Below are 27,364 nucleotides of genomic sequence, written 5' to 3'. Positions count from 1 at the left end.
GACAATGCCCAGCCAGAAGCTGGCTGAAGTTTTTTGGCCTATTCTTGGGTTTATCTGTTTACAAAGCATGGCCAAGTTACGTTAAGGCCCAAAGTGAAAGGCCTAAAGAATGAGTTATTTGAAGATTAAACATTAGACTTGGGGAACTGACAGTCTGCCATTCTACAAACACATCTGGTCAAAAGACATCAAGAGCCATATAGTACAAGCGTATCCACCAGTGCTGCTTCTGCCCAAAATAAAGCCCAAGCTCTCTAGTGGCCCACAAGGAACTCAAAGCCCTGCCTCTCGTCTGCCTCTCTAACCCTACCTCCCTACCTGATCTCGACCCCTTATACCACAACCCTACAAAAACTATCAGCAAGCCCTCAAATAAAGGTTTGGCACCTTTGTTCATACTGTTTCCTCTTCCAGTGTTGCAAAGAATACAAACTTGCAGTTCGCAGAAAAAGAAATGCACTGAATACATACAAACCTTTCCTCTCACAAACAATGTAGGAAACACAAATCAAGATAATACTGAGACACAATTTTACACCTAACAAATTGGCAAAAATCAAAATTTTTGATAAGACCTACTTTCGGCAAGAGTGTGGGGAAACAGGCAGTTTCAGACACTTTCGGTGGGAAAGTAACTGGTTCAAACTTCTTTAAAACAATTTATCAGTATCTGTCCATTTTCAAAACCTACCCATTTACCTAACAGTTTAAATCCTAACAATTCAATCTTCTAAGAATTTATGGATTGGCTCACCTAAAAGATATATACAAAAATGACCATTACAATACTTCTCTATAAAGGCAAGAAGGGCACACTCACACAAACCCTGGAAACTAATGGCATGTTTATTAATAGGGGACTTGCTAAAACTGATTGATACGTAAGCAATTTAAAATAATGAGAAGGAGCTAAAGGAAAATGATAGCTATACAGCATTAGGCAAAACAGCAAGTTTTTAGACTCTCTAGTATGACCATCTCTGTATTATTCCGCAATTCCTTTTGCACCCACCTCATTTTTTTTTTTTTTTAAAGAATAGTGTATCAGTGGTTCTCAATTTTTTTTTTTTTTTTTTTTTTTTTTTTTTTTTTTTTAAAGAATAGCGTCTCAGTGGTTCTCAAAGTGCGGTCTCCAGAAGAACAGCATCAGCATCACCAGGGACGGTGTCAGAATGCAAATTCTCAGGCTCCAGCCCAGATCTATTGCCTCAGTAACTCTGGGAGAGAAGCTCCGCAGCGTGTGCTGTAAAAAACCCTCCAGGTGACACTGACAGACGCTCAAGGTTGAGAACCACTGCATCGTGTAAAAACTCCACAAGATCTCAGGAAGAAAACACCTGCTCCCTGCAGTGACACCTAAGAAAAACATAGTGGAAGCAGGGAGGGCAATTTTTAACTTACTTTCCTTCTCTCTGCTGCTCGAATTTTCACGAGAAGCAGCTAGTCCTGCAATACAAAAGCTCTTCCTTATACTGAGCTGAATCCTGCTTTGTATGTCTCCCACCCCCTCGCCCTCATTTTTATACCAAGGGATCCTCCAAACCACCTACTCCTTTTTAGGTGAAGGATCCCTTCAAATGTTTGAAGATGACTCTGAGAACCTCCTACTGAGTCTTCTCTCCTACATTCTATACATTTTCAATTCCTATAACTGCTCCTCCATGCCATGGCTTTTTCTAAAATAAAAAGAGAAGAAGAGGGATAAGGGGCACTTGATACATTTAACAAGAATGATCTTCGGAAACCCCTAATTCCACATCGTCTGGAGATGAAGCCAACTTGGCTCACAGCACATGGTAAGCACACAGTAGGTCTTCTCTACCTTCCAGAAGGCCCTCTGGATGCAACACCTGCTGGGACAAATCAGTGGCCCATCCAGCACAATATCCAATCTCTACATTAACATTCAATAACGTGTTCAGGAGAAAGCGGAAAGGGAGCTGGGGTGTCTTCACAAACTGTCTTTGAAGGAGGCTTTGAGGTCGCCCTCCTCAAATACCCTACTCTTCCCTTAATAGCTCACTAGAACTTAGTGTTACCTGCTTTTTCTCAATACGCATCGTCACATGAATCCAAATGTTTCTTAAACTTACTTCTGTTCTGAGCCAACCCTCATCTTGCATCAATACATTTCTCACAAGCATTTACTCCGTGCCAGGCACGGTGCTCGTGCTCAGTGGATGGCCTTGCTAGTCTTCCCCAATTCGGAGAGGTCCACCACTTACAGGTGGGGTGACTACGGTCTGTGCAGCTGTCAGCCTCAGAGTCAGTGCAAAGCAGAGGGACTTCAATCCTATGCTCTTTCCACTATGTCACATTCTAACCTTTAAACATCTTGACGACAGCCCCTTTCTTATGTCAAAGTTGGCCACATACTTCTATCATCCAAGAATTTGGTAAATTACACTGAGTTTAACCTGTCTACATCATTCTTGATTTTACAGACTTTGTCTTCTTCTCAACTTTCATCCTCCACATACAATCAGTTACTGAGTCCTTTCTTAATCTCTCTACCCCATGGCCAGTTTAACAGAATTCAAGCTACTTGGATCTCAGCCCTGTCTGCAACAGATTTCAGTGTAGCTCAACCCCAAATCCAGATGGACAAGGGACTGGTAATACATTTAGACTGCATGACTTCTACTTGATTTCCCCCCTCTCCTTAACCCCACCCCACACATAAAGCACTATATATATGTACCTCCTGTATGAACTCTGCTTCATTTTGTCATCCATGTTGATAAGAACTTCCTAAATAATTCAAGATGATGAAGAGGGCGTTATTGGAGCCTCCAGGGGAAAGCATGCCTAGTTTGGAAAGGAAATCTCATGATTTCTCCCTCACGTATGGAAGCTACTTCTCCCCCAACACACATACTATTCCTTCTCTCCTGTCTCAGTGACTGGCCCCACCGAACACCCTGATACTGTAGCCAGAAATGCAGAGCTGAGCACTGACTCCTTGTGTAGCTTATGCTCAGTTTGTCCCCCGCCCCCATCACCTATCCATTCTCAGTCCTTCTCTGCTGCTCTGTGTCCCAAGGACCAGAGTCCGGATCTCCAAGGCTGTCTAATCCGGTCTTCTAGTTGGGTTTGGCCGATCACCAGCATTAGCAGAAGACGTGAAGGAGGAAGGGGTGAAGGTCGGGCTTCCTTGCTTAGGAGTGGCCTTGAACTAGCCATACCTCTTAAACTAAGGTAACAGATGCTCTCAAGGCAGCCTACTCACATGATTTCTCCTTTTAGGGTCTGGTAACCACTTCTTCCTGCCCCATTAAGTATAGGGACATAACAAACCTATTGTTATTAGCCACAGGGGTTCAGGCCACCCTCATATTTGGAAATAGTTCCCATATTGAAAATTATCCTAATTTGAGGATGTATAACGTTTACTTCTGATATACTTCACTGTGCCCTTTCGGTCATCAGGTGGCAAAAGAGATCTCCATTATTCCTGGTGCCTGGTTATCTCCAAATCCCTTCCTCACATCCTCAAGCAGTCCTTTCTTTACATTTTCTTCAAAACTTCCCGTTGAAGACTTCCACTTTTAGCCAAGATGGAGTAACAGGAACCATATTTACCCTCCCACCAGAAACAACTTAAAAAATGAACAAAAAGTAGGAAACAAAGCAGTGATCCTAGAGAGATTTGGGGGTGGGGGGGAGGAGAGGTGGCATTCTGAAATCGTTAAAGCTTAGTGCCTGGGACCATGGCATGGGAAGGGGGCACTCGGGCCAAGCCCCGCAGTACCCCTGAGTTGAGGAGACCGAGTTAGGAATCTATGGAGAATAAGGAGGCTAAAACACTTGAGACCGAGTACAAGAGAGCAGAGAGATGTACAAAGGGAGAATTCCAGAAATCTGCAAAGGGTACTCTTCATGTATTCAGAAGAGTACCAATCACTGCGTGCATGTGAGGAAACTCTCTGAGCCAGAAACACCCAAAATGATTAGCGTGAACAATCAGTGGACATCACACAGCGCAACCAATAGTGCCTAATCACAAGAACTAGAGTGGAAAACCTCAGAATTCCCAGGCACTGGGTGTAGTATGCAGAGGGTTTGACCTCAGTAGTGAAGAAGAATTAGCTCTGGTCCCACCTAACAAAGCTTAAACCAAGAATCAGAAGGATCAAAGTGTTGCCAAATAACTTATACGTGCCCCAGAACAAAGCTCAAATATATTTATAGAAACACAAAATATCTAGCATCAAACAAGGTAAAATACACAATGTCTGGTATTCAATCAAAAAATACCAGGCACGCAAAGGATCAAGAAAATACTACCCAAAATGAGAAAAAAACAATGGACACTTGGCCTGAAATTGACACATTTAAAAGAAGTAGTAGATATAGACATTAAAAACAGCTATCATAACTGGATTTCATATGTTCAAAAGCTAGAGGAAAGATTGAATTTAGACATAGAAGATACAAAAAAAAAAAAAAAGACTCAAGTTGAAATTCTAGAAATGAAAACTAGAATGTCTGAGATAAAAAATAAATGACTATGGAATTAAGACAATACAGGAGAAAAGACAAGTGACATTCAAGACACAGTAATAGAAACTATCCAAAATATAACAGAGAGAAAAAAATTCAAAAAAATAAATAAACAGAGCATCAGTGAGCTATGGAAAAACCTCAAGTGGCCTAATATATGTGAAATGGGAATCTCTGAAGGAGAAAACAAAAAAGGGGTCAGGAGAAATATTTGAAGACATAATGGGCACAACTTTCCCAGATGTGGTCCAAGAGTGTCAAGTGTCAATGAACCGCAAGCACAAAAAAGATAAAGAAAACGAAAGTAAACCAAGAAATATCATAATCAAATTGTTCAAAACCAATGATAAAGACAAAAATCTTCAAAGCAACGGGGGGTGGGGGAACAAAGAATTATTCACAAAAGACCAAAAAAATGAAAATAATGCAAGCTCGGAGACTGCTAGCAAAGTACAATCTTTGAAGTACTGAAAGAAAAAACTTTATATCTAAAATCCTGTACCATGTGGAAAAAAATCTTTCAAAACTAAAGTTGGAATAAAGACTTTTCCAGACAAAAGATAAAACTGTCCATCAGGAGCAGAACTGCACTACAAGCAGCCGCCAGGAAAACGCTACCCCACGGAAACCTGGATCCATACGGTGTAATGAAGAATAAAGGGTAACACTGTGAATAAAAAGAATTTTTTTAAATTATTTGAGTGCCTTGAAAAGATAATTGACTGCTTAAAACTAAAACAATAACCATGCATTGTGGCGTTTAAAACCCACAATATGTAGAAGTAAAATGTACAACATACAAAAACAGCAGCATAAAGGCTAGGAGGGAAGAATTATAAATCTATTGTTGTATGGTTCTTACATTATATGTGAAGTGGTATAATTCCACTTGAAAGTAGACTCTGATAAATTAAAGATGTATACTATAACCACTAAAGTAACCAGTAAAACAATATCAAAAAAAGTTATACTTAACCAATAAAGGAGAAAAAAATGAAATTATAAAAAAAAAATCCAAAAGAAGGCAGAAAAAGGAAAAAAGAACAAAGAACAGATGGGACAAATAGGGGGGGAAAAAAGCAAAACAGTATATTTAAACCAAACCATATGAACAATTACATTAAATCTAGTCTAAACACCCTAATGAAAAGGCAGTAATTGTCAGATATTGCTTTGTTATCCAATCTAACTACATACTGCATACAAAGAAACCACTCTAAATATAAGTGCACAAATAGGTTAAAAAGTAAAAGGAGGGGGAAAAAATATAGCATAAAACAGCAATCAAAAGAAAGCTGGAGTAGCTATATCATTATCACACTAAGCAGATTTTAGAGCACAAATATTACCAGGTAAAAAGACTAAGTAGATTTCAGAGCAAATAATATTATCAGAAATTATGAAATAATAAAGGGGATGACTCACCAAGACAACCTAACAATCCTAAATATTAATGCACGTAATAACAGAGCATCAGATACATAAAACAAAACCTGAAGGAACTTCAAAGAGAAATGCATATATCTACAATTATCATGAGATTTCAATACCCCCTCTCAATAATTGATACAATAACCAGAAGATCAGCAAGTTTATAATATACAGTAGTAGTCAATAAAGTTGACCTCATAGACATGTAAAAAGCACTCTACCTAACAAGAATACACCATCTTCTCAAGTACACATGGAACATTTTCTGAAACAGACCACATTCTGAGACAACAGTCTCAAAAAGTCAAAAGGATTTAAGTTAAACAAAGTGAGTTCTGTGACCAAAATGAAATTATAAATCAATAATAGAAAGATATGTGGATAGTCCTTAAATATTTGGAAATTGAACAACACACATCTATATAACAAATGAGTCAAAAAAGAAATCTAAAGAATTACCCTGTTTCCCCGAAAGTAAGACCTAGCCAGACCAACAGCTCTAATGCGTCTTAAAAATAACATATGTTATTTTTTGCTCCAAAAGACGCATTAGAGCTGATGGTCTGGCTAGGTCTTATTTTCGGGGAAACACAGCAGGAAGTTTTTTTTAAAGGAAGTTTTTTTTAAACAAATAAAAATAAAAACATAGCAAAAGTTGTGCGATGAAGCTGAAGCAGTACTTAGAAATGTATAATATCAAATATCTATATTAGGAAGGAAGTCTTAAATACATGCTCTCATCTTCTACCTTAAGAAATTAGAGTAAAAGGAACCCAAAGTAAGAAGAAGAAAGGAAATAATAAATTTCACAGCACAAACCAATAAATAAAAAAGAAAATACAGAAAACAAACGAACCAAAAGCTGGTTCTTTGAGAAGATCAATAAAACTGGTAATTTCTGGCCAGAATGATCAGGGAAATAAAGAGAAAAATCACAAATTACCAATATTTGGAATGAGGGAGATTAAAATCACAACAAATTCTATCATTCTACTAAAATGATAATAGGGGAATGTTATGAGCAACTTAGGCAATATGTATAAATATGCTGAAATAATACAAACTATCAAACCTAACTCAAGAAGAAACAGAATCTGAATAGTTCTATATTTTAAAACAATTGACTTCTCCCTCCCGCTGCCCAGGAGAAAAGCTCCAGGCCCAGATGGCTTCACTGGTGAATTCTACCAAACATTTAAGGAAAAAATAGTATCAATTCTACACCAACTCTTCCAGAAAACTGAAGAGAAGGAAATGCTTCTCAATTCATTCTGAGACCAGCATTATCTTGATAACAAAACTTAAAAAGAATATTCATCATTAACATAGATGCAAAAATTCTTAAAATTTTACCAAACAGACTCCAACAAAATATAAAAAGGATAATAGGTCCTGACCAAGTGGCATTTATCTCAGCAATACAAGGTCAGTTTAATATACACACACACACACAAAAAAAAAAAATCAATGAATGTAATTCATCGTATTAACAGTTTAAAAAAAAGATGATCTCAATAGTTACAGAAAAACGAAACTGGCAAAATACAGCACCCATTCTCCATTTTAAAATGAATACACACACACAAAAACCACTTCTCAGGAAAGCAGAAATAGAATGGAACTACCTAAACCTGTTACGGGGTTTCTATGAAAAACATACAACTAACATCAAACATCATAGAATGATGAAAAAAATGAATGCTCCTTCCTAAGATCAGGAACAAAGCAAGAGGTCTGCTTTCATCACTCCCATGCAACACTGAGTGGAGGTTCTAGTCAGTGCACTATAGCAAGCAAAAGAAATAAAAGGCATCCTCACTGAAAGGAAGAAGTCAAACTGTCTTTATGTACAGATAACATGATCACCTACACAGAAAATCTGATGGTATTTACAAAGAAGCTATTAGAACTAGTAAGTAGTTTAGCAAGATTGCAGGACACATGACTAACATACAAGTAACAACAAACAACTGGAAGCTGAAATTTTAAAAAACTGTTACCATTTACAGTAACATAAAAATATGAAATAGCTACAAATAATCTGACAAAGATGTGCAATACCTCTCTACTAAAAGCTACAAAACACTGCTGAGAGAAATTAAGGAAGACCTAAAGAAATCAAGAGATATACTGTGTTCACGAGTCAGGAAACTCAATATTTAAGATGTCAATTCTCCCCCAAATTAATGTATATTTGATGACGTTCCAATTAAAATCTAAGCAGGGTTTTATTTTGAAATTGATAAAATAATTGTAAAATTAATGTGGAAATGTAACACACTAGAATAACCAAAACAACTTTTTAAAAGAACCCAGTTGAAGGGCTTATATTGCCTTACCTTAATACTTTTATTACAAAATTACTGTCATCCAGACTATGTGGTATTGGCATTAAAATAGACAAAAAGGTCTATGGGACAATATAAAATACCCAGAAATAGGCCCACATATATACAGGTAAACTGACTTTGATTAAAGGTGCAAAGGCAACTCAATGGAGAAAAAGACAGGCTTTTCAGCAAATAGTGCTGGAGCAATTGGTACCATACCAAAAAAAAAAAAAAAAAAAAAGAACTTTGTTCCACATCTGGTGCTATAGATTAACTTAAATTAACTTAAAATGGATCATGGATTTCATGTAAAACCAAAAAACAATAAAGCTTCTCTTAAAAATAGAAAATATTTGAGACCTCAGGCTAGGCATGATTTCGTAAGTTACAATACCAAAACCATCATCCATAAAAGAATAAACTGATAAAATAGACATCATCAAAATTACACATTGATAAACTAGACTTCATCAAAATTAAGAATTCTGCTTTTCAGGGGTAGATGGGTGGCTCAGCTGGTTAGAGCCTGAGCTCTGGGCAACAGGGCTGCCCGTTCGATTCCCACATGGGCCAGCGAGCTGCGCCCTCCACAACTAGAATGAAGTCAATGAGCTATGACTGCTGAGCTCCCAGATGCCAGATGGCTCAGTCGGTTGGAGCTCCGGCTCTCAACTACAAGGTTGGGGGTTCGACTCCAGACTCCCCCTGCAACTATTAAGTGGTGACTGGACCTGGAGCTGAGCTGCGCCCTCCACAACTAAGACTGAAAGGACAACAACTTGACTTGGATGGAGCTGATGAATCCGGGGAAAAACACACCACTGTTCCCCAATAAAAAAGTCCTGGAAACACACACTGATCCCCAATAAAGTCCTGTTCCCCTTCACCAATAAAATCTTTATAAAAAAAAAAAGGATTGATCTAATGAAATACACAGTAGACCCCCCATTAAAAAAAAAAAAAAAGAATTCTGCTTTTCAAAAGATACTGTTAAGAAAATGAAAAGACTCAGATGTGGTAAAAAACTTGTAATAAGGAGATTATATATATACCTTTCAAAACAGTAAGAAAACAAACAGCCCATTTTTTTTTTAATGAACAAAAGATTTAATAAACACTTGACCCAAGAAAATATGTGGAGTATACATGGGCAAATAAGCACATAAGAAGTTGGAAATTATTAGTCATTAGGGAAATACACATTAAAACCACATGAGAGAGGACTCCACATTATTAGAATGGCTAAAATTAAAAAGTGACCACACCAAGTGTTGGAGCAACTGGGAGTTATACACACTGCTGAGGGGAGTGTAAAATGGCTCAATCATTTTGAAATACAGGTGGCTGTTTCTTAAAAAGTTAAACATATACCTACCACGTGAACTAGCTATTCTACTTCTAGTTATTTAGCCAAGAGAAAGAATATATCTATGTATACAAATAGCAGCTTTATTTGTAGTAGCAAAAAGCAGCAAAAAAAAAAAATCCAAGTATCAACAGGTACATGGATAAACAAAGCATGGGACAGTCATATAATGAAATACTACTCAGCAAAAAAAAAAAAAAAAAAAAAAAAGGAATGAACCATGTATGCACACACAACATGAGTGAATCTCAAAATGATTAAGTAAAAGCCACCACACAACAAAAGATACATACTGTATGACTCAACACATAACATCCTAAAAAATCTTAAATAATCTCTAGTGACAAAAAGTAGTTCACTGGCTGCTTTGGGGGAGGAGAGGTGCTAGGGAAGGAGGAATTACCAAAGGGCACAAGAAATCTGGGGGGTATTGGAAACGTTCTTTATTTTGATTGTGACAATGGTTTCATGGATACATACTTATGTCAAAACTTCCCAAATTGGACACTTTAAACATGTACAGTTTATCGTATGTCAAGTTGACCTCAATGAAGCTGTTCAAAAATACCCCAGGTAGGGAATGCCTTCTTTTCCACACAGTAAGTACCTTGACTGCTACATTCTTTCTTCATCCCCTACATTCAATCAATAATTAATTCCTAACCATTCTAGTCTCCTAATCTCTCTCCAGTCCCAGAACTATTACACTAACCCATCTCTCACCTGAATTATAATAGCCTTTCTCTGGTCTTTACCCTGCAGCCAGAATTAACTTTGTAAAACACAAATCTGAGGGTGTCACCTCAACAGCTCCTGAGTGCTCTGCAGATACATTTCAATCTCCCTTAAGGTGACTCACCTGATCCTCCCTGATCTGATCTGGCCCTTTCACCCTCCCCAGCCTCCTTCCTGGTGATTTCCCACCTCACCCTTTCCTGTTGAGCCACACTTATCAACAATGTGCCAGGTTTATATAGTTTTGCACATGCTGTTCCCTTCCCTGTTGTCTCTCCAGCCCACTCATACTGAGGCTCTGTAACTTAGCTCGGGTATTATCTACTGTGAGTTTTCCCCCAAAACGCCATACTGGGCCATTTGCCCTTCTCTCATCTTCTGCATACCTTGCCACAGCACTAATCTCACTATCATATAACCTCCCACATCAGACTAGATGCAAGCTTGAAAGCAGAGACCCAGTCTTGTTCTCTTTCCTTTCCCAGAGCCTACCACAGTGCCAGGCCCAGCACACACACCACCAGATCAGCGAACAAATGAAAGAAGAGAGAAAGCACTGGTTGGGATGACCTCATCTTACACCACCTGGGTCGAGTCTATATTCCACCTTACAAAAAGACAGGCAGGTGAGAGGTTAAATGATCTCCAGAGTAGATTCTGGTAAAATAATTATTTCAAATCCCCAGGGAAGTGGGGAGGAGTCCCACTCTGGCTGGGAGTTTAAGGGCAAGATTCATTACCTCAAATTGTTTTCAAAACCAGCTGGTAATTGACTGTGATTTGAACTAAGTGAAAGGTTAGGGAAAGGGAACCAGATTCCAGGAAAAGACAAGGCCCACAGCAAAGATTAACATAGCCTGGAAGAAGGCCCAGTCTCCTCCCAGTAAACTTAATTTCATCCAGAAAGACACAGCTCTCCACCCCTGGGTTATTCCCTTCTCCCAATACACATGTTTTGACATACAAATCCAGCCAGGGAGGCCCCTATCCTTTCTCCCCCTCCAAATCAATCTCCAGGCCCTAGGCCCCCTCTCTGGTCTGTGTCCCCCAATCATCCTTAATAATGGGCCCCTGGGCCTCCCACTAGGAGGTCCTCCTCAGCTGGTACCTCCAAGGGCCAGGCCAGTGGCCACCATCAGGTCAAAAGCCAAGCAGAGGACCTCATTAACAGGAGACTCCGGGAAGACCAGGAGGTAGTCAGAAAAAAGGCTGCAAAACCCAGCTGGCAACTTCAAAAGTAAAAAACTCAGGATATACACCTGGCGGCTTACGGAAACTAGGGAAATGCAAACAAAACAAAGCAAAACGCTACCATCTAAATAACTGCCACAAACTACGAAAAGACCATCCTTCTTTCTTACTGATTTGCAATTCAAAAGCATAATCACGTCTTCCCTCCTGAACTCCTATTTTAAAAATGAACCGAATAATGATGAATAATGAGGGCTCTTCCATTTCTTGGTAATGACTGACCCTTTAATTTAGGGACAAAATTAGTTAAGACAAGAGAATTGCTTTCGTGGAAAATAGCCAATGATTGGGGAAATTAACCATTTTGCATTTTGTCGATCCTTGAAAACATGGGAAATGAATAAAAATAGAAAGATCCCCCCGCCCCCCACCCCGGCCCTTCCTACCCAGGATAGCAGTAACCAAACAGCCTCATACCATCTAAACTGCACCTCAAACATTATCAACAAGCTGCTGAAAGCGTGTAAAGCTACAAGCAGCACTGGCTTTAAAATGCCTTAAGTAGCCAGATTTGAATTCAAAGGCCTCGAAAATGCCTGGGAAAATGTCCTAAAATGCGGGAGGGAAGGGGTGAAGGGAGAGAAAGGAAATGAACGTAGTTAACTGGACAGTGATGGCAGGGGACCTTGGGCTCCAGACCTCTCATAGGCAGCCTAGGGGATGCAGTCAAGGCTGACCCTTCTCTTGAGTGGCCGGACGCCTCACCGAGAGGACACAGGGGAATCAACAACGTCTCGGGAGCCAAGGGACGGCTGGAAAGAAACTTAAGCGGCCGGAAGAGGAAGAGGAGGCGGCGACCGCAGGAAAAGGGAGGGAGGCTCCGGCCAGGTGCGCTCTCAGGTTGTTGACCGTGCGCGCTGAGAGCCTGCGCGTCGGCAAAAGCCCCTGGTGCACACGTGGGACTGAGACGAGGGTCACTTACTTGTCAAATCTGAAATTACATTTTAGCTAGCGGGGCTCTGCAGGTCGCCGCGCGCAGCCGCGCTGGGCGGTCCCCGCGGGGGCTGAAGCCCCGCCCCGCGCCCAGCCCCGCCCCTCGCCGGCTGCGGCCCTTATAAAACGCTCCTCGATTGGCGCTTTGAACCGGACCTGGTGATTGGCTCGTGCGGGCACAGCTGGTAGGTGGAGCGGGGCGCAGCCTCACATCGGCTACTCCCGACCCACTGTACTTTTTAAAGACACCGGAGGGGCTTTGTCGGTTCCAGCTGAGAGTTTCCCACTCTGGGGGCTACTTTCACAGAGCTCACCCACGCAAATTCTTAGCAGCCCCTCGTGGGTGTATATGTCAATTGTGTATCCTATAACCACTTCTCGACCTTTACTGAACACCATGACTCTTGTAGGCGGGAGTAAAAAAACAATAATACAATTATTTATTGAATGCTTAGTTTGTGCCAGGTCTTGTACGTGATACTTTACCTGACTTCACTCATCCAATCCTGCAGCCCACCCTCTGAAGTGGTGTCGCAGCCTTTAAATCTACAAAAGAGATGAGTCCCTGCATTTGAAGAAGTTACAATCCGTGCGTTCTGGACACCCCTACCTCATTTAATCGTCACAGTCCTTGACTTTCCGACAAGCTAGACACTATCGGACCCTGTTTTACAGATTCATAGAGTCAGAAACACGTGTCTCTTGTCCTGAGACACACAGCTAGCTGTTAACCAGAAGGAGACTCCATCCAACCTGAGCTCCTATGGGAGCCGTTTCCATTAAAATGGCAGGTTCCCAGGCTGATGGGACTCAAGATTTGGAAGACAGCTTAGCAAGGCTTAGCCCAAGCCCTTCGTTTTCTGAGAAAGGGAAACGGGTCCAGTAAAGGGAAACATCTTTCCAAGGACGCATCAGCCATGAGAAGTAAGCCTAGGTAATAACAGTGATTTTACTGAACTGTCTGTGGTCATTGTAGTCACTGCTTGCTATCCTCATAACAACCCCAAAAGTCAATAGATGCTCTTACCTTTGTCTTACAGGTGACAGTACCTCCTCAGTGAGGCTGAGGCCACGTGATTAGCTACATCTGCTAGGGCTTCTGGTTAGGGGTCATTTTCTTCTACACAATAATTCCAACAAATATCCGAATATCTAACTATGAACTCTTTGAGGAGGAATAAATAATATTAGGACTTCTTCATCTTCCCTTTCCAGAGTATTGTGAAAAACAAATGAGGTAATAAATATGGAAATGCTTTGTAAAGTATTAGGCGATGAATACATGGAAGACATGGTTTCCAGATCTTCCTCAGTGTACCTCAGGAGGAGAATAAATGAAATGTGCTGGTTGTCTCATGAACTGTGGCAGGAGGGCTCATCTTGGCTGGGCTTGAATTAATGTCAATTTCCTGCCTGGTCTTTTTGGATGTCCCTGTTTCTAGGCGTTTGTATTTGATTTTTGGTTTGTTACCTCTTATGATCATTCTATCATTAGTAGTAATAGCAACAATAGCACAGTGGCTGGAGCACCAGCAGCCGTCTTGGACCCTGAGAAGACCCCAAGTATGAAAGCCACATACAGCAAAGCAACAAGGTGAAAGGGTTTGGATTCCTAACACTACGCAAAATCAGGCCAACACACACTGCCCACTTCCATATGAGAGAAAGAATCTGCTGTCTTATGCAAAAAACATTTATTTTGTGTTTTTTGTTATAAAAAATGGGCCCAAAACTAATCACAACTGGTACATATACCCTACCTCATGGAACCTACAGCAACTCTATAAGTGATAGATGCAGAAACAGGCCCGGAAAGTATAAATAACTTGATCAAGATCATCCAGCCAAGTGATAGAGGTGAGATTGTGAGGCCAGTTTTCATTCTCTTTTCCAATTAAGACCCACTCTTTGTTATGAATGAACCAATCTATTTTTTTCCATTTACTTCCATTTCAGTCATTTATTCTAGAGGTAGCAAACTTTTTCTGTAAAGAACCAAACAATAAATATTTTAGACTTTGTGGGTCATACAGTTTCTGTTGCAACTGTTCAAATCAGCTTTTGGAGTGCAAAAGCAGCCACAGATCAGAGTAAATAAGTGGGTATGACTATGTTTCAATAAACTTTATTTATGAAAGGATGCAGTGGACCAATGTGTCCCATGGGCCTTAGCTTGCCTACCCTTGATTTATTCAAGTCTGATGTTCCATCACACAAGTACATTGGAAACACACTACAGAAGGCAGGGGGGTTGTGACATTATAGGCATGCTCACGTTGTTGACCATTATAAAGGCCAGTGCATGACAGTACAGTGCAGGAGAAAGATCCCTAAACTGATAGTCATGTGATCTGGGCAGTGAGTTCCTATCTGCAGCTGAAGCTAGATCTATATCCAGGACTACCCCCAATTGCCTCACTTTCCCTAAATGTCAGGAACACATAACAATGCAAATGTTATCCATACTTCCCCATTTTCCATGGCTGCAGGGAGACTAAGATGAAACGATATATGTAATCATATTTTGAAAGCTATAAATGTTATCTAACTGTGTTGATATTGCTTTACCTCAGGCAGGACTGTATAGCCTCCACTGTACCCTTCTGTTCTCTGTGCTTACCTCTATCTGGGAACTCACAGAACTGCATCAAATACCTAGTAATTATGAATGTATCTCTTTACCTCCTTTTCTCCTCCCCACTCTACAGAAAGGGTTATTGTGCTGCACTGGATTCGAAGGCTTGATTATTGGAAAGTCTAGACATTCACTCAGGGTTATTACCGGGCAACCTGGGGATCATGCAGAGTCATTGTCCACTAGGCACGTCACAAGTCACACGAGTGAAGCAGCACATCAGATTGAAGCAAGACAGAAAAAGCTGGGTTGTGAAACCCTGGAACCAGCTGAACTGGAAGTTGGTGCAATTTTCTCTCTGCTCAGAGACAGTTACGTGCAACAACAGAGGCAGACAGGAGACCTCATGCTCTCCCCTGATGACCCGCGAAGACCCTGTGATTCTCTAACTACATTCTCTGAAGGCTTCTCCTGCTTTAGCAACCCTCCCCCTCATCAAGAAAAACCATATTTTCCCTGAGATTCTTGGAGTCATGGCACGAAAACAGGTAGAGTTATTCATTTATCCACGTATTTATTCATTGGTCCATTTATGTACTCATTCATTTACCAAAGACTTATTGAGTGCTTACTATTCTAGACACTAAAGAGATAGTATTGAGAAGAACAGATATTGTTCTTGTCCTCATGAAATTTAGTCACGAAACAGACATTCAGTGAAGAAGCACACAGATATTAATTGATTCAATTGCAAACAGAAAGGGAAATAGGATACTATGAGAGAGGGAACATGCTTTAGATTGAGGTTTAACTTAGATTGGTGATTTTGAGGAAACAGATGCTTTAAGTACATTGCCTCAGGTCTTCAATAACCCCCTGCAGTGGGTATTATCACAACCATTATACAGATAGGAAAACCGAGGCTTAGGAGCTTAGGTGACTGGCCTATGTCTGCACTGTTAGTAAATTTGGAGCAGGCTGTGCTCTCTCCAATACTCCACACTGCACATAATATACCTCCTTCCACCTGGAAAGCCACTCCCTCCATTTTTCTTACTGGATTCTTATTCTGCTGCCAGCATCTAGTTGAGGGCCTACTTCCTCTGCAAAGTTCCCCCTTCTATCTGAAGCCTCAATAGATCTCTTTTCTTCTAGACTCCTGTAACAATCACTCCATTACTCATGTGGAGCCACACCTAGCACACCTTGTAAAGGTAATTATTTGATGTGCTGGCCCTGATGTGCTAGCTCATAGTCCTGTGAGCAGCACAAGGCCATAGAGCCAGACAGATCAGGGCACTCCTCCCAGTTCTACTTGTGTGCTAGGTGACCTGAAGAAAGTTTCTTAACCTCTCTGCACTTTAGTTTCCTTGGAGAATAATAATATTTATTTCTTGAGATAGACCTTAAAACATTTGTCCCAGTGCTGAACAGATAGCAAGTGCTCCATACTTGTTAGTCTTCTACTAATTCCATTCCCTAGACTGGAAGCCTCTCAAGGGCAAGAAACGTGCCTTGTACTTCATAATCTCAGTAACTAGCACAGTGCTCTGTAATAGTCGGTATATAATTGGTATATAATTATGGTAGTGACAGCTCTTACCTGCCTACTGGATCCCTCACTACTAATCAAACATGTTTCCTCCTGTCTCACTTTCTTTCTTCCTTTCTTCCCCCTCTTCTCTCTCTCTCTCTCTCTCTCTCTCTCTCTCTCTCTCTCTCTCCTTAGACTTCTGCAAGCCTCCCTTAAACTTGATCCTCTGGCAGGAACAGGTGCCAGTGCACGTACACTTTAAGTCTTCCAAACCCACACTGTCATCTCAGGAGGAAAATAACTGAAATAGTTCACTGGAAACCCAACAGATGGTCAGTAAGGGGAAACCACTGAATAAAAGGGCCTATTGAGTTCCCCCCCACCCATCACCACTTAGAGCCATATTTTATGTACAAAATCATTAGTTTGCTCAAGTCTCATCTTTAAAGGAAGCCGTTAGCTCATTTCCGAAGATGGGAAAATGTTCCAACCTACTTTGTTACTTACCTGCTACTTACTGCTTGCCTTTTATCTGCTTACCTGCCTGCCTTCCTTCATCTCTTCATTCAATAAACATCTACTGAATACTGAGTACTTCCTACATGCTAGGCCAGAGCGGGATGCTATACTAAAAGTACAGATAAAATGCTATGGGCACCCCAAGGCTGGTGAGAAGAAGAGGGGTATGGAGTGCAAAGGGAAAGGAAAGATTGGGCACTGCTCTCGGCACCTCCACATGCAGTGTCTCGGTGATTTCTTCCAACCACCCTCCTTTACGGCTGAAGAAACAGAGGCTCAGAAGGGAGGAGCAACTTGCCCAAAGTCATCTATCACAAGACACCACAGGTCAAACTGCCAAGAAGGAAAGTTCTGCCGGGAAGCTAACATGGGCAGAGATGCTCATGTTAGGTATAAGGGCTTCAGGTGAATGCAAGTCCTAATAGTCTCATTGGTTTCAACATGCAACACCAGTTTTCCCTCTCAGGTCTGAGCTGCTCACCCACTCCCCAGTTCCAAGCCATCACTCATCATCCAATTCAGTGTGACACCACCTATATCTTTCTCCCTGAACACCACCCAGTCACAACCCTATAGCCTCTTGGCCATGAGTCATTCTAATAAAAGTGCAAACTATGCAAGGAGCCATGACAACAATGTGCAACCCTAAACCCCAACAAGCATTCTTCCGCAATGAGGCAACAGGTGGAAGGAAGGTCCAGGGCCATGGGATGACAAGGCCACAGGAGCGCTGGGAGACAGACAGCCTGCTTGCTGACAGCACACACTCAAAGCCACAAGGAGGAGTGCCCTGCAGCCTGTGCGGTGGCTGCCTTCAGGTGCAGGGAATGTGCCATGAGCTTCTCTAGAATCATGTCATCTGGAAGCCATTAGAGAACATATAAACAAACAAACACACATACATAGACACACAGACACATAAACACACAGGCACACAGACCACACAGATACATACATATGCACAAACATATGTATACACAGACACATATACACGGATATACACATATGCATACATCTTTAAAAAGAACAACTCTACTTTTTCAATTTTACATGACAAATTCTATTAAAAGTTTTTATTTGACAAATGTTCCACTACTGAGAGAGAATTAATTTGCCGGTTTTGAGGATTCATTTTTCTTATTCAGTTATCAATCAAATATATGATGATAATATGTAGAAATAAAATGAAAGTGGAAAGAGGGATACACTCAGACATGATGGTAACAGGTCTTTCCATGACATGAGAATTGTAATTAGTTTTGTTTTTAGTTTATATCATATTGAAAAATTTGTGATTTTAACACTGCTGCATAACGAACATATGGAACCAGGATTCCTGTTGTATTGTTTATGCACTTTCAGAACTTACAAATATTGGTCTTTACTACATCTTCTTTTCCTCCCAAAAGACCTCTGGAACTATGGAGAATGATATGGGGTCTTGGAGGTGAGGATGCAACATTATTGAGGAATATACTAGACAGGACTCTTTTGATCGTAAGAAATAAAAATATAACTCAAACTTGATTAAACGAACAACAAATAAACAAAGACAATTTATTGTCTCATATATTTGGGCAATATATGAGACAATATATTCAATAGGATATACTCAATTGAATATTTTCAAAGAAACAATAGTTCAAAAGGGAGGTGAACTTCAGGAAAAGCTGAATCCAGGGATTCAAATTATGTCTTCAAGGATCTTTTATTCTCCATTTTTCATTTCTTAATTCCTGTATTGACTTCACATTCAAGGAGAATCAATCCACATAGTAGCAAAGACAGCCAGCAATTACTTTAACTTCACAATGTCCTTATAAATCCTGGTGAGAAAAGGGTGAGGGTGTCTCCATGCTTCTATTTCTTGTAAGAATGCTGGAAAAATCTTTGATTGGCTCAGTTTTCCTCAATTGCTCATTTCTAAGTATAGGTTAGAAAGAGGTGAGCCTCACTTAAACCAGGGCACTGAATAGTGAGGGTCAGGGATGATTCCCCCAAGAGATACTGGATAGAAAAGGGAATATTTGGTTCCTCCTCATTACTTCCAGAAAACTTAGCACTATACTCATAAGTCAGGTTCTGTGCTGGAGGCTGGGGGCATAAAATAAAAACATTCACATTCTTTTCCTCAAGGAACACATTAGAAGCCTAGTGATGGAGATGGCATGTAAGCAAATAGTACAGGACACAAAAAAATTAATAATCACAAAACGATATTTTGATAAAATAAACTTTATCAAAATACACTGTTAAGAAAATGAATAGGCAAGCCACAGAGTGGGGAGAAATATTCATAAGACATATACCTGAAAAAAAATAACATGTAAAGAATGACTACAATGTAATAATAAAGAAACAAAAATCCCAATTAAAAAAAAATGAACAAAAGGCTTGAACAGACACTTCATGAAAGAAGACACACGAATGGCCAATAAACCCATGAAAAGGTGCTCAATATTGTTAGTTGTCAGAGAAATGCAAATTCAAACCACAATGAGATACCACTACATAATATCTGGAATGGCTGAAATTAAAGAGACTGAAAACAATTTTTGGAGATAATGGGGAGCAGCCAGACTTCTCCTAATTTCCTAGTGGGAATGTAAAGTGGTACAACCATTTTGCAAAAGCATACATTTACACTATGACTCAGCAATTCATTCCTGGGTATTAACCAAAGAGAAATGGACATATATATTCACAAAAAGAAAATTGTATGTGAATGTTCATAGAAACTTTATTATTAATAGCCCCAAACTGTAAACAACCCAAGTGTCCATTAACAGAAATGGATAAACAAACTGGTAATCTATACAATAGAGTATTAGTCATAAAAAAAGAATGAAGTACTGATACATACAATGACATGAATGAATCTCAAAGAAAGTATGCCAAGTGAAAGGAGCTGGGCATAAAAGTGTACATACTATCTGATTGCACTTACGTGAAGTTCTAAACTAATCTAATTTAAACTAATCTGATGTAAAATAATTCCCGATAGAAAAAATTGCCAGAAGAATTGCCTAGGTGTGCCTGGAGGGTGGCTGGGTAGAGGTTAGGAAGAAGCCTGATTACGAACGGACATGAGAAAACCTTCTGGGGTGATGGACATTTTCTAAACCTTGAGAGGTCATGTGGGTTACAGCACATCCATTTGTAACTGTGAATTTGATTACATGTAAATTTTACATCAAATGAAAATAAATTATGAAAAAAATAAATGAATTGGGTTAGAGAGTGCTGGGAAGTGTAGAAGAATCAGAAGTGACAAAATGTTGAAGCCGGATAATGAGTACAGAGAGGTTCATCAAACTATTCTATTTACTTTGTTATATTTGCTATTTTCCATAAGAAAAAGCTTTTAGAAAGCAAATCAATTCCTATCTAACAATATGATGACCTCTATGAGAAGAACAGGAACGACATGTTGTGAAACCACCAAACCTGAAGCAAGAGGAGATGGGGGAGGGGCAAGGGGAATGAGAGTGGCTTTTGAAAAAAGCATTCGAGAAGAGCGGACACTTGATTAGGGACTTACAGGCCTAGAAGGACTAAAGCAGTTGGAAATATCCAGATACACAGTGAGTAATTAGAGAACACGCTAGTGATAGGACAGCATAGGATTGCTCACGATACGTGCTTTTCTGCAATAACCCTTTCACATAGGAATGAGTGGAGTGGAGGAACTGAAGTCAGGTTACCCTGTTCAGAGTGTCCTTGGATGATCTAAGTCCCTGCCCTTCCCTGCACTTCAATTTTCTTACCTGTGAAGTGAGAGGATTCAACAAGCTTATACCTAAGGTCTCTTCAAATGTTTGAACATTTTCTACAGTCACAAGCTAGTTGTGACAAAGCAAGGAATAAAATAAAAGGTCTGAGGACATTTAAGTCCCAGAACTTTCTTACTGCCGTGTTTCACAAATTCTGAGATGCACATTCTTGTTTAACATTTGACATCACAGAAATCAGGGCTTGCCTCGCCATTGATAATGTCAGATGGCGAGGCTCCGGCTATGCCACAGCTGTATTTCCTGCCTAGAGGTACTTCGTTATTATTCCTGGGCAAAATGACTGGACGACTTCAGTCGTTGATGTTTTTACGTACTTTTGGAGGAACACCTATGAGTTCTAGTTGTTGTCTGGAAAACTACTTATACCTTCTCATACAATTAAAAAAAAAAAAAAATTGCACCAGCATCAAAATTTGCAAATTGTTACCAGTGGCTTGACAGAAACTTCCCAAGACAAGAGTGTGGAATCCTTTTTAAGAAATGCTGCATTCCCCAACCTTCTTGATGGGTCAGTGGACAATATTGCGTAGAAACACACAGTAACAGTTGAGCTGAAAAGTGCTTCAGAGGAGGTGAACCATTTTGAGTGAGAAGTCTTAGTAATACCAGAACTAATGTATTTGGCTTATATATTTCCTTTTTACACGTACACAAGACCAATATGTGATTTAAAAACTATATGTAAGTAAGTCTAAAAGAGATTTTCATTAAATATATATCTATATCATGTCTAATTAAGTCTAAAACTTTTTGTTAGTATTAATAATTTTTTTTTAAAACTTGAAGTAATGAGAAAACATATCATAGCTTAACTGGCAATGGTTTTACTTTCTAAGAGATTTGTAAAGTAATAGTTCAGCTGGTGGAGTCTTAACTTTGCTGAAATATGGTAGTGAAACCTGATGCCTACTCCAGCACTTTCTTTCTGTTTCTCTATACTCTTTTGAGACTACAGATAAGGTGTCATTTCTGACGGCTTTCTGTATATAAGAACCGTGCTAACGGCTTTACAAATATCCTCTCAACGAATTGCATAATAACCTTATAGGAGATACCATTATCATACCCTTTTAATGTTGAAGAGATTGAGAGATTTTGCCCAAGGTCACAGTTTCCATCGCTTCCTTTCTGAAATTAGAAGAGGAGCACAACATGTAATGTTCTCAGCCCAGATAAACTTTCTAGAACCCATTAGTAAACGATAATGCATCCAGCACCTGTGACTAGGGACGGCACTGCAGAAGGCATGGAGATTTAGAACAGTCTCTAGCATATCCCTCTACTAAGGCTTGCAGCTGGTAGAAGCACAGAAATAAGCTTTGGAATCAGACAGAACTAGGTTTTAATCTCAACTCTACCATTTAGTAGTTGCATGATTTTCAGCAAACTAAGTTCTCAAAGTCTCAGTTTCCTCCTCTGTAAAATGGAATGATACACCTCCAAGAGTTGTGTGAGGGTTAAATAACTTCACTCAATTGTTCTTTTATTCAACAAATATCTACAGAGTGACTATTTCATGCTAGGCATCGTATGTTGTAAAATGAATACTATACCAACGCCCCTAGCAGAGTGTCAGATGCATAGCAGACACTCTAGAGAAAATTTGTCATCTTGTTTTCATTTTTCCAGACGTATTTCCCCTTCCTACCAGTGCTTTATTTTCCTTTGGGGGAGTTTCCTCCACCCCCAGTCTATGGTACTGTAATCAGATGCACTGCCCTTCCCTGGTCTGGGAGTAAGCATGTGATCCAAGCTAGGTCATCAACACATGCTCTCTGGAATTTTAATCTTCAGCATAGTGACAAAGAGACTGAAACTGGTAGGAGTTCATGCATTCCACCCTTGCCAGACCTCTTCCACCTGGGAGCAAAGCTGTTTTGGTTCCTGTTCGTTTCCAAGCCTGATTGAGTCTCCAGCCTTACTAACATTTGTGTTTGCTTTGAAGTCATGTTATCATGCCAAAAATTCTCTTTTGCATAAGTTAGCTAAGAAACACTGTTTGTCATATGCAGCCAAAGAAATCAGATGCCCAGTAAATAAAAAAAAATAATAATAACTCCCCTTTCCCAAGCATGTATTATTGAGTAAAGAGACAAGAAGAGGCACCAAAAAAACAAAAGGGTAATTAATGGCACATAGTAGTTGGAAGTGCTCACTTGGCAGCATATATAGTAAAATCAGAATAGTTCATGTCAGATATCATAAATACGTAACAATGCCATTGACTTACATTGATTGGTTGGGGGGGCAGTGCTTGCTATGGGATGACACAGTACACACTGTCACATCTAAAGCTCACAGGAATCTGTGGAGTAGGTATCGTCATCACCCCTGTGTCCTACATGAGGGCATTAAAGCTCTGACTTGCGTACAGGACCAGCTATGTAATTTGCAGGACCTAGTACAGAATAAAAATGTGGGACCATGTGTTGAGAAATTATTAAGAATTTCAAGATGGGGATAGCAGAGCATTAAACCAAGTTCGGAGTCTTCAGCATGGACTCCTTCCCTCCGTTCATCCCCCTCACTGCGCAGGTCACACACTTACAAAGTTGGCCCCACTTAAGGTAGTAAGTGGCAGAGCTGAGACTTTAACCCCCATCTCTCTGATCCAGAACTCCATGATCTTGATTCATAAGTAGCCCTACAACAGCAGTGCCCCGGATCACAATGAAACTGATACTCCAGATCATTCAGATCGTCAAGGCATTGCCTTCATCCCTTCCCCCAGAGAGCAGTTGGGGGACTGCAATGAAAGGTTGATAATGGTGAGGACTTAGAGACTCGCAAGGAAAAGTAATTCATCTAGGACAGTAATGAAAAGCCTTGCTCAGCACTGCCTTCCTCCTGGCCCCACCCTCTGAGAGGGTCTTAGACCAATTAGAATAAACTCAGAGGAGGCTGCGCAGGATGATGAAGGAACCGCATGTAAGTGTTTACGAAATTGTGAGGGGTGAGCCGAAGACCGGAAGAATCAGTTGTCATCAGATCTATCCCGAGCTGAGATATAAGCTCTGTTAGAACGGGGATCTCGTCTGCTTACCACAACACCCCAGTGTCTGGCACAGTGCCTAGGACATAGTTAATGCTCAAGAAATAGTAAATGAAACAATTAATTACACAGTTTACTGAATGACTGTCAAGTGGAAGAGTGTTTTGTTTTGTTTTGTTTTGTTTTTTCCCCAAGGATGAAAATGAGCTCCCACGGAATAGACAGAGTTTTGACCCTTGAATAAAAGAAAGCTCTACAGCTCCTAGGTGGAACAGGCTACTAGGAGATCCTCTTCACAAGAGGGACTCAAGTGTAGAGATGGCGATAAGGATATTCCCCAGATGCATTTCCTAGAATAGCAGCAATAGCAAAGAGGTTTCTACTCCTAAGGCACTTCTAACTCATTGATAGTAGCTACGTGGGCCTCTCTTGAGAAGCTAGCTGCTCTCCTTTAGACACCTTTCTAAATCTTCATGCTTGTGACTCTGTGAATTTGCACATTTTATTCAACCCAGAAATGTTGAGTGAGGCAAACTTTGATACATCCGTGTAAGGCAAATTAATTGAACAAAGTTCACCAAAGTTTATCATGATGTGTAGCCAGACCAACGCTCAGCAATCCTACTTCAGAAAAATGTCCTAGCCTATTGGGACAATTATTTGAAACACATTCTCATTCAACTCCAATTAAAGTTAAGGCTGTGAGGTTTTTGAGGTTTCTTTGTCTTTTAGTTTTGGGTTCAGATACTCAGATACCATAAATAATTTCCAACGCCACTGGGCTATCCTGGAAGTTGGAATCACCCTGCTTACAGACATCTGTGCGGAGAGAACTCTGAATAAATCTGTCCACATAATAATGATGAGTTACATTACTTCATAGCAATGTTAACCTTCAGAGGCAAAAGTCCAGACAGGTTGAGGAATGGAAAATGAGGACATAAGGGGGGAATAATTCCATTATCTCTAATCAAAAGGAAAGGCCAAAAGGGGATTAGAATCTGTAGTATGTTCAAAAAGAGCAGAGACTAAACCACTCCAACTTTGAAGAGGAAAGATGAAATAGTTGTCATTGTTTCCTTTTTCTTCCACCAAGAGTTTATTAATTTACACTTATGACTCTTCCTACCTCACTTAACAAGAGTTTTTTAAATGAATAATAGACTCACTCAATTAAAACCAAGGGAAAAAAATCTACCAGTGTAGTTCCCATATGCTTTAACCTATATTTTATGCATTTATTTAGTTCAGAGATTTTAAACCTGGTATCCAAATACTTCATTTTTAAAAAAAATAAAATTCAGAGGGTCATCATTACAATTTTGTTAGAATTTTAAAGTGTGTATATGCATTACATTTTTTTTTCCTGGTGAACTGATTCATAGCTGTTTAAGATTCTTAAAGAGGGTCTTTGACTACACTCTGGAAAAAAATACTAAGAAATCCTAGATCAACTTCCTCATTTTTAAAGTATCTTCTTTGCTAAACACTATTCTAAATATTTTTATTAAATGCTTTCTCATTTAACCCTCCTGGGAGGTAAGTAACGTTGCCCACCACTCACTTTTTTCTTTCTTCCAGAAAGTAGTTTAAATAATAGTACTTCTTATCATTTATTGAACACTTCAGATGTGCTAAGTGTTTTTATATCTCATTTAATCTTACAACAATCCTATAAGGTAAATGTTATTTTCTTTCCATTTCATCTATGACTAACTAAATGACCAAGAAAGTTAAGTAACTTATCCAAGGGTACTTGGCTAGGTATATGCAACATGGGTTTGAGCTCTGGCCTAATTCCAAATCCTGTTCTTTAGTCACTACACCATACTATGTTTTTCTCGCAAGCCTGTAGTACTTGCATAAGTGTACGTTTAGCCCTGAGTGGTAGAACGTATCACTGAATAGGGGCTCTGAGAGTGTTCACTGCCTAGCCGATCTCATTGACAATCTGAGTTCAGTTATGCTGACTTCCCTTCCACCAGGGCATGCTTTCAGAAGAGGTAATGTATTTCACCAAATAGGTAGGAGTAACAGAAAAATATCTGACAACTTTTCCCCTCTGGAAATTGTTCCCAGGCCACCCAAAGTTGTGTGTACAAGCATTTGTTTGTGTTTCCTATGGAACTCTCTCACAAGAGAGTAATCTTCTCTTTTATTGGGAATCCAGGGAGCCTTGTTATTACAATAGGGATGGGTCTTTTGGGTGCAGATCAAGAGAGGTAACAACTAGAGACTGATGGAGTCAGCAAAGAAGATACCCCCCCCTTTCATATTTCTGATCCCGGAAGGCTCCCCATAACATGCCCTTCTGCAAGAAACCTCCCTGACTGGACATTTGGTCTCTTTAGCACTCCTAGTCAGCATGACACCACAATCTGAGAATTGCCAGCAAGAAGGGGAGATATGAAATATTTACTATAACTATCCCTTACTCAATCATTCATACAAGTTTTTATTTACCAGTTTGTAATGTGCCAGACACTTCTGAGGTGAGGTAGATAGAGTCCCTTCTCGCAGGTGTTAGCGGGGGCTACATGTGAAGACATAATTACAATAACTGTGTTTTAAGGGCTAAAATAGCAATATTTTTCAAGTCATGTAGGAACATAGAAGAGGTTGCAACAAACTTTGGTGAGGGTATCCAGGAAAACTTCACAGAGGAAGTGACATTGAAGTGTGGTTCTGAAAGAATAGGAATTTTCCAAGAGAGAAAAAAATGGTTAGTGGTAAAGGCATTCCAGAAGGATACAGCACAGAGGTGGACACAATTATGTTGTGTTTGGGGAACAGCAAGACTTTCAGTTTGACAGGATTAAAGGCGTGTTGAGGGATGAGTTTGAGCTTGGTGCTAGACTGGGAAAGGCCTATGTGTAGGCTCTGAGGTCTTGACTTTATCTTATCTGTACTAGAGCATTTTTTTGATTATTTGCATACCTTATTGCATTTTCCCTTCATTATATTACAAATGTGAGTGGCAAATAGAAGTAAGAAAGGACGGACTATGGAGACAAGAACCAAACTACTGTCTTAGTAACAGTTTCCTAAGATGGAAAATATTAAACACAGCTGCTACATCAATAATTTTTAGCTTAAATTAAAGATGTATGGGACAAAGTACTGTGTATACAATGTGATGAAAACATAAAAAAAAAAAAAAAAAAAAAAAAAACCCACACATTTCCAGAGGAAGAAACTCAGGTAGGAGATAAGGAAACAGGAAGGTGTATTTATTAGGTGCCTGTTCTGTGTTGTTGAATTAATTGAATTAATTGTAATCCTTAGTTCATGATACATATGTTTCATCATATTAACAATGTGCAAACTCTCATAATCATTAATAATAAAATAAAATATTGTTGAACCTGCCATCAAATATTAGATCTAGAACACTGGCACTT

At 39.8% G+C, this 27,364-nt stretch overlaps 1 protein-coding gene across 8 annotated transcripts in view; it reads right to left on the bottom strand.

Moving 5' to 3' along the window:
- FGGY (FGGY carbohydrate kinase domain containing) overlaps positions 1 to 12,659 on the bottom strand; it is a 386,336-nt gene extending 373,677 nt beyond the window's left edge. For 4 of the 8 annotated variants that reach the window (XM_074334784.2, XM_074334788.2, XM_074334791.2 and 1 more), the window contains exon 1: positions 12,539 to 12,659. Coding sequence is in view for 1 of the 8 variants with exons in the window: in XM_074334782.2 (XP_074190883.2) it covers positions 12,256 to 12,262 (7 nt within the window). In the remaining 7 variants the exon portion in view is untranslated. Of the gene's footprint in view, positions 1 to 12,241; positions 12,397 to 12,538 lie in introns of those variants that run through there. The other 4 variants (XM_074334793.2, XM_074334796.2, XM_074334782.2 and 1 more) reach the window with 4 other exon arrangements.
- Positions 12,660 to 27,364: the final 14,705 nt, after the last annotated feature.

The sequence above is a fragment of the Rhinolophus sinicus genome, chromosome 14 (genome assembly GCF_057876585.1).
Source record: "Rhinolophus sinicus isolate RSI-liver-muscle chromosome 14, RSI-T2T, whole genome shotgun sequence".
In the NCBI taxonomy this organism is placed as follows: domain Eukaryota; kingdom Metazoa; phylum Chordata; class Mammalia; order Chiroptera; family Rhinolophidae; genus Rhinolophus; species Rhinolophus sinicus.
Note: the sequence above shows the minus strand (reverse complement) of the source record. Positions and strands in the feature narration are given on the sequence as shown.